This window comes from Orbicella faveolata, unplaced genomic scaffold, assembly GCF_042242905.1.
Source record: "Orbicella faveolata isolate gen_17 unplaced genomic scaffold, um_ofav_v1 contig_47, whole genome shotgun sequence".
Taxonomy (NCBI): Eukaryota; Metazoa; Cnidaria; class Anthozoa; order Scleractinia; family Merulinidae; genus Orbicella; species Orbicella faveolata.
The window spans coordinates 26,476,763-26,491,199 of record NW_028301577.1 but is presented as its reverse complement, the minus strand read 5'-3'; the positions used below and the strand labels follow the sequence as shown (position 1 = coordinate 26,491,199).

The window sequence follows — 14,437 nt, the reverse complement described above, 5'->3', positions numbered from 1 at the left end:
TGGTCGTCACGCTACCAACGTCTCATATTAAAACCAGAATCGCATTTCTTTGCGCGTTTTAGCCAATGACAACTTCGCTAATATGTTCCTGGGTAGATCGCGCCAAAATTCACAGACTACACCAATCAAAAACCTTGTCTTATCGTGACGCCAAACGTTAGTGATTTTGACACACGTCACCAAGCATCGAAGTTAAACAAAGTTTACCCGTACAGAGTACCCAAATAAATAACGCGAAAAGAAACCTTATTTGGAAAAACAATATTAACTCAAGAATTGAAGCGATTTTCCAGGTATTAGGCAAAAAGGAACTGCCATGCCCTTTTTTGCAGAGAGGTGACAAAGTGTTTCCGGTCAAAATTAAAGGGAACCGAGAGGGCTGCAGCGAAGAAAACTACAGTAATAAGTTAAATGAATGGGTGAGGATTTTGACTCCAAATAACCTAAAACAGTCTTTTAATGTATTTGAGAGAAAATCGTCGTTGGATGCCCCTAATGCAAGTTCAGAAACGGTTTATCAATCGGGTGGCCTCTTGTTTCCTGCATAAGATAACGTTTTTATTTAATTTAACCTCTGACTTAGTATGGGAGCTGTTACAAGATTAATGACTTTCATCAGAAGACATCGCAAGTCCTCAAACATAATTCTGCCTATGAAGAATTCTTTTGTCCACGTTTTACATTTGTCCCAAAAACTTCAAAATTTCTCACTTTTGCAGAGAATAAAGCCTTATTAAAGAAAATGAGGAAACTCTCTCATCTCTACAATCTCTTATTAATATTTAACAATTATTCATCGAAGTGGAGATGACTAGCACTTTGCAAATCACCTCCAAGTTGATCAATCAGATAGCGAGAAAAGCACCATTCACTTATGTGGTGTAAACTAAGGTAAAATAGTTACTGATTTCCCTCGTCTATCAGCAGGATATTTTAAAAGTGAAAAATTTTCCTCAAACCTTGTGGCGCATTTCTCCAAAGGAAATAAGAGCAGCTGCTATCGACATATGAGCTTCTGATTAAACTAAATGATATGTGAAAATTTAGCCAACAAGCCCAAAAGATGGTTTGTTCGCCCGAGTGTTCAACAAAGTTCCTCTTCAAAGCCTAATGCTAAAAGAATTTCTCGAGTCGTTATGATAAATGTTAACTTATTGTTCTAAAAGTATGCCCAATCTCTCGGAGAGTTAAGTTTTGGAAAATGAAAGAGTTTTTCGGCTGATGGGTTGGAGATTAGATAGCCACATGGCTAGAAAGGGCTGAGAGATTTGCCGACCACGATAAAGTCGTCAATATGAACGCAGTGGTTCTGCGTTGAATTAATTGTTCCCCGCAGTTTTGTATTAAAATGTTATCGAAGTAGCGTGGACGTTGAACTCAAGGGTAAAAGATCTCTGCTTTCTTACATTTTTTAGTACAATGCTTGGAGTAGCAATTGGTCGAAACTAATCCGTGGGCGGTCCATTTTTGTGGTCCGGATCCGTGTTGCAAAATTTAAAACTCTTAAAGAAACCACTCAGAATCCTCCCTTTGATATTGGGCCGTGTTAACATATAGGTCATATAGGAAGAGGTAATTCTCCTTTATCATTACACGCACGCATCAATTTCAGGGATCTTACACACGATACAATTCATTTGCTGTCAGTAAGGCCTGGACTCCACCCTAACCCTATTATTTTAGCCGAACCTTTCAAGGTCGTAACCAGAAAGAGATATTATGTTAAGGCAATGCCCATGGTTAAATTCTCTTCCTTGGCATTGAGGGTGTTTATGATAAGTATTCTATAAACAACAAAAACGAAAAAATGACTTAGGGAAGTGCTTTTGTTTGCCTATAACTAGTTACGACCCTGCCCTTAAAATTATATCGCAAACACGCACTTGAAATCCGTTACCCTAGTAGCTACACGACTTGAACACGATTGCACAAATGTTTGCGATTTTGCACTCTCGACTTTTTCAAAGAGTTAGTTTGATTACGGTTTGTCGACTTCTTTGTCGATCGTCGTTTCAGCCTGCTGTCCGAGGTCGTGAGTTTGAGATCTTTTCTCGGCTCGACATCTTTATGACCGTTCGTTTCAGCGCACTCCAAAAGTCCTGCTTGAAAAATGTGTAAAGCAGAGGATTGATGAATGACGTAAGGTATCTGACGATCAGGAAAACCTGTGCAGTGATCATCATGGCAACAGGGTCATGTTGGATCAACCGCTGTCCGATCAAAGAATAAATCAGGCGCAAGACAAACCAGGGGAACCAGCAGACGACGAAAACAGTTGCCATGGTAGCAAAAATGATTAGGCATTTCCGTTCGGTTTTCTTCTTCTTGCGACTTCTGGACCTCGTACGTCTGTTAAGACCCCGGTGGTGGTTTCTCTTGCAAACTTTTCTAAACATGGTGATGTAAGCAAATAAGATAAAGGTATAAGGCACTACAAAGACTGCGACCAGGCAGAAAACATTGAAAGCAGTTTCCAAGATCAAACCGGTTCGCTCTTCGCGATTTCTCATGGAAAACCAACAGATAGGAGCTGCCGCTACGAGAGCAGAAATGATCCAAGCTCCACCAATCACAAGCAGCATTGTTCTCTTCTTGATCACGTGGTACTTCAGAGGCCGCATCACAGCCAAGTACTTCGCTGCGGTTATCAGAACGATGTGGCAAGCGGCTGTGATGGCGATAAAATTGTGTGAAACCTCAACAGCGCAAAGAAGAACGAGGAATTTAGACCCTTTAACCACTCGGATGAAGACCAATAAGAAGAGCGGAATGTTCACAAAGCCGTTCAGGAAGTCGCAAATTGCCAAACTTAACAAGAGATAGTTAGAGGGTTTTCGTAAACTTTGGCTTGAGTAGAAGAGAAGGAAAACCACAAAGTTTGTCAGAACTATTAAAAAACCGATAGGTAGCAGTTGTGGTAGAGCTTCAAGTCGTCGTTCATCGCTCACCATCTGGTCCTGAACTGCGGCAGATGTTGTGTTGTTTACTTCAAGCATAGACATTTTCCCTGAGACGGTCACATTTCAGTTTACGAAGCTGTTTGAAATATATATTTAATTCTTCCCAGATGAAGTTGTTTTCCTCTCTTTTGCAGACAGTTCTTGCAGCACTAATCTCTATACAGTGATAACAATAGGTCTTCACCGATCAATCCAGTTATGTCTGAGAGCAGTGAATATTTAAAACCAGCACTGCGAACAAGCAACACAAATGAAACCTTCAACTCCGTCCACAAATTTCAGCTTACATCAACTCGTTTTCTCTGTTTATATTAACAATGCGAGGTCATTGTCCGATACAGTGTTGGACTAAATGACTTACGTCCAAAACCACTCACCGCGGAGGTGTAAAACGAAGCAAATTAAACCTTGTGTCGTCAGTTCGTCTGCTATGACGTAACCCAAAGAATTTCAACTAACCGGTCTTTTGGCCATGATGTTTCCACTGATGTTTTTCCTAAACAGGAGAAATGAAATGTAAAGAAACTTGGCGCTTAGTTCTGGCATAGATCCCTGTTGTTTGAGGTAAAGCTTTCATTGTGTGGGTCTTTTTTTGAAAAACAAAAAACGTAATCGAAATTTCAATATGAAAACAAGAATACCTCAGTAGCTTTTCGCCCGCGTACTTATTGAAAATACATTTAATATGATTAACTTTTTGCTACGCAGAAAACTGAGCTTTCGGCAAAAGAGTGCGGATTATTACATAAGCGTCAGACTGGCAAATAATGAACAACTACTAAAGAATTACACTGACGCACGAGTATAATCTGTTGCTTGCCTTTCAGAGCTCAAAGGTAACAGCTTATTTTCATCCGTCGTCAACATTGGTGGGAAGGCATTAGAGCAATTTACCACAAAAACAACAGCAACAATCTTCCTCAGGCAAACGTTCCTTCCTGCTACAGAACAGCACACAAAGGGAAATCAAAGAAGCACTCGATCGGCAGCTGGCAACCGTTTCTTTATAGACATGGATATCGGACCGAGCGACACCCAGGCACGCGATGGACTATTTATTAAAAACAATGAAAGGGAAACTTGAAAAGAAATATATACGTCACTTAATTTGAATGCCAAATGGGAAATACAACACAGGAAATACAGTTGGTGTTGCATTTTTTTCGTGCGTTGAGGCACGTTAAAAGGGTCTTTAGTTTAATATCGGCGACATACGGGTACCAAATGAATACGGCAATTTTCCAAAAACCATTATGAAACAGCTGGCAGGCATTATCGGTCTAAAAAACGTATAAAGTTTGTCTGTTCAAAGAAGTGCATTTAGTTCATTTTCAATTCTGGAGTAAAGGGCACCCTTGTTGCTTTTAATACTGCATATGTTGTCAAAAATAAACTGAAAATAATGTAAACTGGTTAATATAAACCATGTGGCTCAAACATACACGAAATATAAGTCAGTCTACGCTAATATAAAATTATTAAAAGCTACAAACACATTAAATAAAAAGCGAAAATATCGAGAGACCACAACGAGGAGGAATCATGGTAAAATTTAAAAACGTTCTCTGACTAAAAATACGATAAAAAAGACAACCTTTCAACTGGTTAAACTGCAGACTTCAGCGGGTTAAAAACTGCAATTTAAGCAGTCGAAAGCTTGTGTTTTTATCATATTTTTAGCCTCAGAACATTTTTAAGTTTTACTAAATAAAAGTGATTAAAAAAAGTAAAATTAATTTAAAGTGGTTGGACTCACCTAAGTCCACGTCTTCGGTAAAAAAAAAATTGTTAAAAGATAACCTGGAGTGGAAATCGTTGTTTGATTACCAGTCGAGAGTCGTCCTTGTGGCAAAATGAATTTCAGGCTTCAAACTCACTCTAGCGCTTAATAATTAATTAAGCACATTTTCAGTCTCATTTCCAACTGGGTCGGTAAAATAAATAGAACCTTTTTTGACCACGAGCGAGATTTGCCATTTGATTTCATTTTAATGGTAACAAACTGTAACGTTTTTTCTTTTTTGGCGTCGCCTAAATTGTATTATGAACTTCGTCCAGAAATATCATGATCGTGTAATCCCGGGTGTAATCACGGAAAAACTAAGCGCGATTTAATCTTAAACTTTCTTGTTCCTGCAATAAGCCTTGGAGGCTGCAGTATTTCGGTATATTAATTATATTAATAACGAAGAATCTTTTTTCAATACATATCCGGCAGGCTCCGAAAGTACCTACAGGATCTCACCGACTGGTTAGTATTAAGTAAACCTTAAAAGCACCTACGCTAAACCCCCCGGGGGGGGGGGGACTCCTATATAAAAAGAAGGGGGCTGCTTGTCCGAAATTTTGAAAAGAACCCGTAAGAGTTATCGATATCCTGTTTGGTGGTCGTGGCTTGAAATGTTTTTCACCCCTAAGAGGTAGCAATTTTAAAAGAACATTATCTCCTGCCATATTTTTTTTCGGCTCAGTACTCTAAAAGCTACCGCAAAAGTTCCCGCTATGGACCTTTTGAGGCTGTATGAAAACCGTCCAAAAGGCATGACGAGCAACCCAGTCCTTTTTATTTGGGGGTCCCCTGGGACGCTAAAAGTCAAAACAGTTTCCAACGATTTCCTTTCAGTTCATCGTTCTTCACAGGTTCTTTAAAAATGATCTATTTGACTAATCTGGCCTAAGCTATGCGGCAAATGAGAACTCTCACAGGTTCCGTATACCGAGATGGATAATGTTCAATTTTAATACGCCGCATCCACAACGCCTGCAGGGTCGCGTGGAGCAATTATGAAGGTTCGAAGTTCGGAGGCGGATGAGTGGAATTATAGCCTTGTTGTGAGGGAATATTGGAGTAACAACGTTTCCTTTTCAATTAATTAATTCTACGCAAGAGCTTTGTTGGCGACCGGAATTCTGACATAATAACAATTTCGAACAAAACAATGTTAGATTTCATAAATTGGCTTACATTCTCTAAACCGGTCTGAACTCTCATTTCGTTTATTCAAAACCATTTGATATTTCTACTTGACATTTTCTTTTATCCTAAGCTTTTAAAATAAACATTCGATGCCGGCGTTGCCTTAGGTTAGGATCAGGGTTACTAAAAAAGTACAAAATAGCATCAAAAGAATTATTACAGTTTTACAGTAAGAACCTAGCAAACAAATTACCTATTCTCCTACGTTAAGAAATTTTCCACAAAATTGTAATCAAAATTCATTGCCTAAATCAGAAACCTCAATACGTTTTATTTACTGTTTACAAATTATGTTAAACTCAAGCATTTTTTTTGTTCTGTTTTTGTTTTATTTCTTCCGTCAAAAGTGTGCCAGAGCAGCTGACATTAACGAACCAAGCCGCAGAGGAAAAAAAGCCGGTGTAACGTGAAAATAATAATATCTTTACAATTTGACGGCCGCTCCGTAACTCATTGTTTCATCATGGGTGAACAATTCTGTCTTGTCTGGGTTTTAATTCAGTAATTGTTAAAGCTATAAACATTTTACAGCCTCCACCAAAAGCAATGTTAATTTGATATTATACAGTCATGTCAGGAGTCACTACGAAAATAAGAATCATTATGTTTATCTTGTTCGGTAATTTTATGTGAGAGGTATTGAATGGTCCCATCTAATTTAAAATTGCTCGCAAAATTTGGCCTTTGCTCGAATTGCTCCCAAAAATTAGATGAATCCTCGCTTGCTCGTGCTCGCAAAATTTTTGCAACTGCTAGCACGCTCGCATTATCGTTAAAATGTACTCGATTGTTGGAAATTTTTATGAATCCTTAGGGTTAGGGTTGGGGTCTAGTAGCTTTTAGCTTCTTCTCGTGGTGTGTTCACAACGTCGGCGGGTTAGAAAGCTGTAGATCTCCCTGAGCGTCCACCCACTGACTCACGTGACGCTAAGTGACGTGTTTTGGCATCAAACAATGCGTACTTGGCTGTAAGCTGCTACGATAGGTTGAACTGCGATAAGATCTTAATGTATTGCCTAGCTTGCGCCTTTCGGTCATGTTTTGGAGGCAAAACATCGTTTCTTTTCAGTAAAAGAGAGATTCTGACTAGCGAAAAATTTAGTAAGTGGTCGTTGCTCGTCATCTGCATTTTCTTAAGTGCTCGCTGCTCGCAAGACAAATTTGATCACTGCTCGTGCTCGCAACATTTAATGCATTGCTCGCATGGTCGTAAATGCTTGCAAAGACCATTCGATACCCTTATGTGGTATCCAATACAACTACGATAGGTTTTTCTGGTAAACCACTGGGACGATAGGTTTTTCCTGCAAACACTGTAAATTTCTGACTGAACGGACACTGAACTGACAACTGGGGGAATCTAACCCTGGAGAGCACTGCCTGCCTGCGGGAACGGAAATTCGTCACGATTTCCTGGTACACGAGGATCTACTTCAATGGTCTTCACTACGGATGTCAAGGAAGAGACATAACTTGGCCCAACAGTAGTTTAGTCTGCACTCGTCAATACTGATCTTCGTGATCGTTGAAATCGAAAAAGCTTTACAAACGCACTTACTTATATATCATCCTTTACAATACGACCATGCAACTTCTAACATACAATAGGAGCAGAAAGTAAATTAAGATAGTGAATTCTAATCAATACTACCAAGTCAGTTCCAAAATTAAAGATAGAGAGTTCAGATTAAAATTCACAGCTTGAAATTAAGACAGAAGTTAGGAAATTAAAAGTGAGATACTTAATTTTAATTTCTACTATTTCCGAAAATTGGTGTGACTAATAGCAAGGGAAAATTATCCCATGAATAAAACTAATAAAACTTCATTACTGAAAAAATAGTTCAGCTGGCTAGCTTCCGTGGAAACTAATATACGCAAGGGAAACTCAAAAGGACAAGATAACGATTTATTTGTCCACTAAATAAAAGTTGCTGATAAAGAAGTTGCACACCTACAGGTGTACAAAGGATCGGTAATGTACAAAGTAGGATATTTAAATTCCTGGTCGTCAACTAATTAAAAAAGAGGTTACTGTTGGTTTTTCTATAATTTTCCATATTATAAAGACGTGACTGTACAACGGCGAATTTTCTCATAACACTACCCACACCGGCTTCATCTGTCACAGCTGTTGTATCTGTATCTACCGCTGCAAAATCGACATTCTACTGAAACAGCAGTGACGGGAAAGAGTTAAAAAGACTAGTCCACACCCTTTTTTTGCTACGAGTTGTTTTTCTTCGAGCGGCTGGAGAAAGAACAGAAATTGTTTTGGCAGTAACCTATACTGGAACCCTTTAGTTTGGTCAGCTAGACTCCTATGCACCCCTGGGGGAAGCCCCATCTTGGACTGCAGGGGTTAATCCAAGGCACCAAGCAACACAACCTTTCTCGAAGTCTGAAACATCGCAGATTCACGATGCTCTGTAGATATCCGACAAGTTCTCCCAGCCATTTACAATTTCACCTCAATTTCGTATCCAAGGGCTGCCTGCCCAACCCCTTGGCGGTTTGGCTCGTTCATCGTCCCACTCGCCGGGTTAATATTTTGCTAAGCTTGCGATATTCACGAACGCAAGCATACCACAAAATGACAGACACGAAAGGAGTCGTGGCGGGGAGTAATTCTAATTGTAATTATGTAGCTGCATCAAAATCCAATATTGCCAACAGATTTATTTCTTATTAATTTTATGCCAACTGTCCAAATTTAAAATAAATTGGATATTTTTTTGCTCGAACGTTTAGTTAAGCTTTGAACAAACTGTCCAATTTGAGAAAAATCTGGATACTTTGCACCAACCAATCAAATGTCAAGATAACTAAAAAAAACGAGTATTGGCCAATCAGGTTGCAACTATTATCACTGCCATCAAACGTCAGCGAGCGAGTTTTACTATGTTTTGATAATGGCGGAATTTCCCGACTTTTCTCTCCACGTTTTTGACGTCTCACAGATTAAAATGGAGTCTTCAGCTAAGTTTCCAGAGATAGATGCTACTGATATAATCAGAACAAGAACCCTCAAAGAAGCACAAAAACCTGTGTCAAAGTGTTTGACCTGTGGCGTGCTGAGCGAAGCGAAGTGAGAAAGCTTAAGGAGATTCCCGAAGACGAGCTTGACGACGTTCTTTGCCGATTTTATGCAGAGATAAGAAAGCAAAACGGAGATGAATACGAGCCAGAGAGCGTTGCTGTTAAAGCAAGACTCCTTAGACCGCCATCTAAAATACAACGGCAAGAGTTACAGCATACTACGAGACCGCAACTACTTTAGAGGGTCAAATCTTTGCCTTGTTCATCTGTTTTTGGATGCTATATAATAAGGAAAGATAACTTGCCTGTGTTTTTTGTTTTGCTTTGTTTTCGCATTGTTTGTTTTGTTTTTTCTTTTTTTCTTTTTTTGGGGGGAGGGGGTGGTTATTCCTTTACGGCTTAGATTGTCCAAGAAAATAAATTTTATCTCTTTTTATTTACTTGAAAAGTCGTCGATACTGCTGAAAACTCCCCTACCTGCAAATGACAACCCCCAAATCATTGAAACTTTGAAGAGTTTTGAAATTCATGGACGAAGACACGGGTGGTCCATTCATAACATTATAATAGATAGATGTGTGTGCATATTAAATTTAGCACTTTCAGCCGTAAAGTTAAACATTTCAGTTGCAAAAGTGGCCAAGTTCAAATGGAAAAGATCGATTTTCATTTTTCAAAATACTGAAAACAAAACCAGAATTATATGAATGCACCGACACACACTGTGCCATGTTAGAGTTTACGCAACAGAAAGGGTACATTTACGGTTATTTGTATCAGCTGAACAATTCAAATAGGCAGGGCTTTTATGAACATTCGGTTTAACATATCTATACTGATAAATTCACAGCCACAAGACAGACAAACAAAAATACATACCCAAATTGATCCCTGAAATATTTACGATCAAAACTATATTTGTATTTGCTTGGAGAGGAATCTAAAGCACTCGCGGCTTATCGCTAAATTTCTGTCAGCCGGGAGGAGTTAAAACATTCTAAAGTGCCCTCTCTCTTAAGAAGTATTTTAAGTGATTCCGGTAACATAAGATTTCTTGACAACTATGTCACTGCTTCAAAAGCACGTACATGTAGAAAGCTTCCGAAGATTCAAATGAAACCAGTGATAAGATGCTTTCCATGTCACGTCTTCGATTTTGATCAAGTGCATGTTTGCTAGCGCTCCTTTCTGAACGGCTCACGGAAATGATATTGTATTTTAGCGCCCTTTACTTTTTTTCTCTAAGCAAGTTATTTGAAGCAGCCGCAATTTTAGTTTCTTTTATTTCTTTAAAGAAAATGCGACATATCAGTTGAATTATTCAAGTTGAATTATTCAAGAACTAGGTATCAAAAACAAGGACCAGATTGACTGCTATTACTTTAAACTTGAAAAAAAAAATTTGACCTCTAGAACAGAAAAGGTCTAACTTTAGGTAACTAAATATTTATCGATGTACCGATCTACAGCTGCACTTAAAAGTTAATTATTTCAATTTTGTATCATTGGAGCACTTCAAACTACTTTTCCTACCCAACAGACGGTATTGCATATCAGCACATTTTGTTCTGTTTTTGGTTCGGTGCAAAGGCCACACGTTTTAGGAGACAAGAAATTCCCCGCATATAAGACATTCTTAAATTTAAATTTTAAATGTAAACGTTATGAATTTCTTTTGAAGGTGTACCTGTGCCAATATATTTTTTCCCTTTGTTGTTGTAATAATTGAGCCGTACTTGTCGACTTGTAAATACGTTAAAGTAAGCGAAAACGTCGCCTTACTCAGTACACGATCAAGTTAGGACTTATAAGCAATTTGAAGCTGTTTTTTTCAAGTTTCCGTTTAAATATTTTTAATTGAAAAGATTGAAAAATTTCCACGGGTGTTGCCATCTTTCTCTAATCTACATTCACTTATGTCGGGCTAGCAATCATACCACAAAAGAAACCTCAACGAAAGGTTTAAGTCTGTTCCGGGAAATTGGACTGGAAATATAAATTAAAGAAGTTTTTATATTCAAAAGAAGGGCAAGAGGTCAAACCGGCGTGGTCTCAAAAATCGCAAAAAATATATAGCATAGTGTTTACTCGTGCCGGCGCGCTTAAATTTACATCCCCGACCTTTCCCTTGTTGCAGCGCTTTGTACAAATGCTATAATCGCTTCAAATCAACCACTGCAATAAAACTCGGAAAACTCACCTCTGTGATCCTGAGCTAAGCGGGAGAAATGTCACTTATATTTGCATCAATGCGCCTTTCCTTGGAGGTCACCCCAATGTCTAGCAACGGTACAACAGTGAACGGGGTAGATACGATGTGTGCAATGAGTATTGTAAAAGCTGACTGTTGGTTGAAATTTATCAGAACCATGACGCTGCAGGAAAGCTTTCTTGGCAGTTAACGTCGCATAACATTCTGAAATGACAGATCTGTTGGTGATAAATTAGAATAAGGATATCGCCATGACAAAGTGTAAACATCTCTTGACAAAGAACACAAACAGGTCGTTTTTCCCTAATATAAAGAATGTGATTTACTCACTGATATTATTCCAAAAAAGATGTTTTTTTTCTTTCCTTGAAATACCCTGTTCCCTGAAAAATGACACTGCTCAAATGTTTCTTGGCCTTTTCGCTGAAATAAACGACGTGAAAAGCGTGATTGTGGGACTTGCCCAGGGGCGCGCAGAATCAGATAAATATACCACCCGTTATCATTACGATACATATTTATTTTTCTTTCACAAACGCAATGAAAATTTCTTTCATAAGCCGTATATCATTTTTAAAAATGCTGCTCAGGCACACAAGGCGTTAGCTTTAGAAAATTTCCGGCCGTACTGAAATAAAGAGCCTGAGTGAATGAGCTACTGAGTGCTTTAATTGCATTCTCGTCCCCATTGCCCCCCGTATTCACTGAACTGCGTTGGCGCCTGGAAGCTAATTATCGCTCTAAATGATAATTCCCAAATTTTTGTCTTTGACATTGTATAGATTAATCCACATGCCCCTAATTTTGCCGATAAATCATTACAAATGCTACAATTTCGTCGAATGTAATTGATGTATCAACTGCTGTATTTTGCACTAATTAATCTGAAAAGTTGAAATCGCACAGTTTGCTGTAATCGAACACCTGTCAGTGTAGGACAGTTTCATGAGCCAATCATTAAGTCCTCTCAGCTACATTAACCAATCACAGCATTGACTACAATCACTATAGTAGCCGATTCAAATGAATAATTTTGTAAAATCACCGTGGTTCTATCTCTGTGGCTCTTTTTAAGGAAACTTAATGATCATTTTTCAATTTATTTTCCATATTTTTTTTCGAAAAAAGGAATTATGTTTTTTAAAGAATTGTTATTAAAAGCTATTTTTCAAATTAAACAGTGCCTAACAGGACACCGTGTCATCTAATTCTGCCTGTAATCGTACTCGTGATTAACAAATCAGTCGACGTATGATTACAGACAGAAGTGGACGACATGATGCCCTATTACCATTATTCGTCAGCGACGGGTGTTTCGCTGAAGGCACCCACAACCAACGAACCATTAATTTCAGATGGAAAATGAGTTTGATTTGCGAAACAACGAACGCGAGAGCAAAACTCACTTCTTCGCGAAAGATTGTGAACCAGGACTCGTCTCGAAACAGAGGAGAAAGGAAACTTGGAAATGGTCAGTTGGTAGGTTGACCTCGACTTATAACAATAAAGTTGTTATTCTTGTAAGCGGTTTTATAAAGAAAGAGTGGCAGAATATGATGTTGCTGTTTACGCAGTCGTTATGGACCCCGTTAACACTGCTGATTAATTTAAGGGATTGCCGTAATTGAAATCAACCGTCCGTATGACAAACGTGGTGTTATTGTTTACCAATGTTGATATATGACGTCATCCCGTTAATACTGCTAATTAGTTTAAGGACTTGCCTTAATTGCTCAATTAGCCTTTCATGCATATTCTTCTCTCAGAGTAGTTCATGAATTTTCAGTGTGATTAGTCTCCTTTTCGTGATCGAGCCTGGTATTCGGCATTTCTTAATTGCCCCTAAAATGAAGTAATTTGATAAAATTAGCGATTCCATGCCGTATTTGCTTAATTAGCCTTCCATATTTTGCTGCCAGGTAGTTAATGAATTTTCAATATGATTGGTTCAATTTTCGTGATCGAACCTGATATTTGGCTTTTTTTAATTGTCCCTAATGGAGTAATTAGGTATAATTAGTGATCCCATGAATTATGAATGTTATTGTCGGCATTCGTCGAAACGATAACTGTGTTAGTTTGACCGTGGTTACACTACCCTCGTTTATCAGTAAAATTGCCAGCATTACAATTTAAACAGTTTACACCTCTCTAGTAACTTTTATTTACACCTATGTGAGTCTTGCGGCATTACATGAAGACATCAAAATTCTGGACTAACATCAAACTTGCTGGTGGGTTTTAAATAATTTCCTGGGTCAAGCTCGCTTCTTCGACATTTTCGATAGACAGAAGTTTATCGTATGCCTCTTTACTGGTCTTTACTTGGTCTACTTCAACTGGTCTCGTGTAACCACGGTCATTTTCACTCTCTCAAGTAGACAGGGTGACGGTTTGACGTTCTTGTTGTTTTCGATTTTTAACGCCGACATATGACGTCATACTGTTTTGCACCTGGTTAATGCTGCTAATTGATGTGATTAACGAAACATGTCACTGTATTTAAGGGGTCCATCAGCCTGTTTTGCAGTTAGGATAGGACATAAGCTTAGCGCAGAGTTACTACAGTTTATACTCTCATAGAGAGTTCTCTCTGAAACTTACGTCCCTTCGTCTCCGACGCTGATCTAGCCACATAAACCCAACTTTGGTGATAAATTTACCCAAATTTACCGTGATAATGGCAGAACCAACACACTCTCGTAAAGTTGTTGTTCATCGCACTGGAAGTATCAACTCAAGTGGCTCCGTGATTCAATCGAGTCCGGCCAAAAATTTACGAAGGACAGCTTCCCACCTCCCTGCAATTCAAACTAAAATAGGACTTTACAAGAGTAAATCGGTTCCTTCGGTGGTAGAATCCCTTACTCTTACGAATGGTAGTGAAGATTTTTCGGAAAATTGGCCATGTGAAGTACCCCAGTCTGCACCACCGGTCATGAAGCCGGAGCCAGTTTTCGTGTGGTCATCACCTAAACGAAATCCACAAGATGCTGTATTCTATGACTGGTCAAACGTAACTGCAACCATTTTACCTTCATCTTCCAGGCATCAAGACGGAGACTGCAGTATACGTATGGCATCTGGAAATAAACAAAGAAGAAGTGGAAAAGCTCCTAACCCTTACAACGACACATTTAAAGCTCAAAATTCTGCAGAGGCGACAACAACAACAGAAGACCAGACCAGGTGGTCAAGGAAACCACCTCATCATCTGCCTCCGTTGGATCCCAGTCTTTTCAAAACGAA

The 14,437-nt window shown here is 38.8% G+C and overlaps 1 protein-coding gene across 1 annotated transcript; it reads right to left on the bottom strand.

Annotated features, from left to right (window-relative positions):
- Positions 1 to 1,942: 1,942 nt before the first annotated feature.
- Positions 1,943 to 3,518, bottom strand: LOC110068715 (5-hydroxytryptamine receptor 1D-like). Its single transcript, XM_020776110.2, has one exon. It carries the CDS (start codon positions 3,000 to 3,002, stop codon positions 2,013 to 2,015), a length of 990 nt encoding a protein of 329 aa, XP_020631769.2. The 5' UTR covers positions 3,003 to 3,518; the 3' UTR covers positions 1,943 to 2,012.
- Positions 3,519 to 14,437: the final 10,919 nt, after the last annotated feature.

What these genes read in the sequence shown, in the direction of transcription:
- LOC110068715 (XM_020776110.2), bottom strand. Translation starts at nt 3,002, where the DNA reads ATGTCTATGCTTGAAGTAAACAACACAACATCTGCCGCAGTTCAGGAC.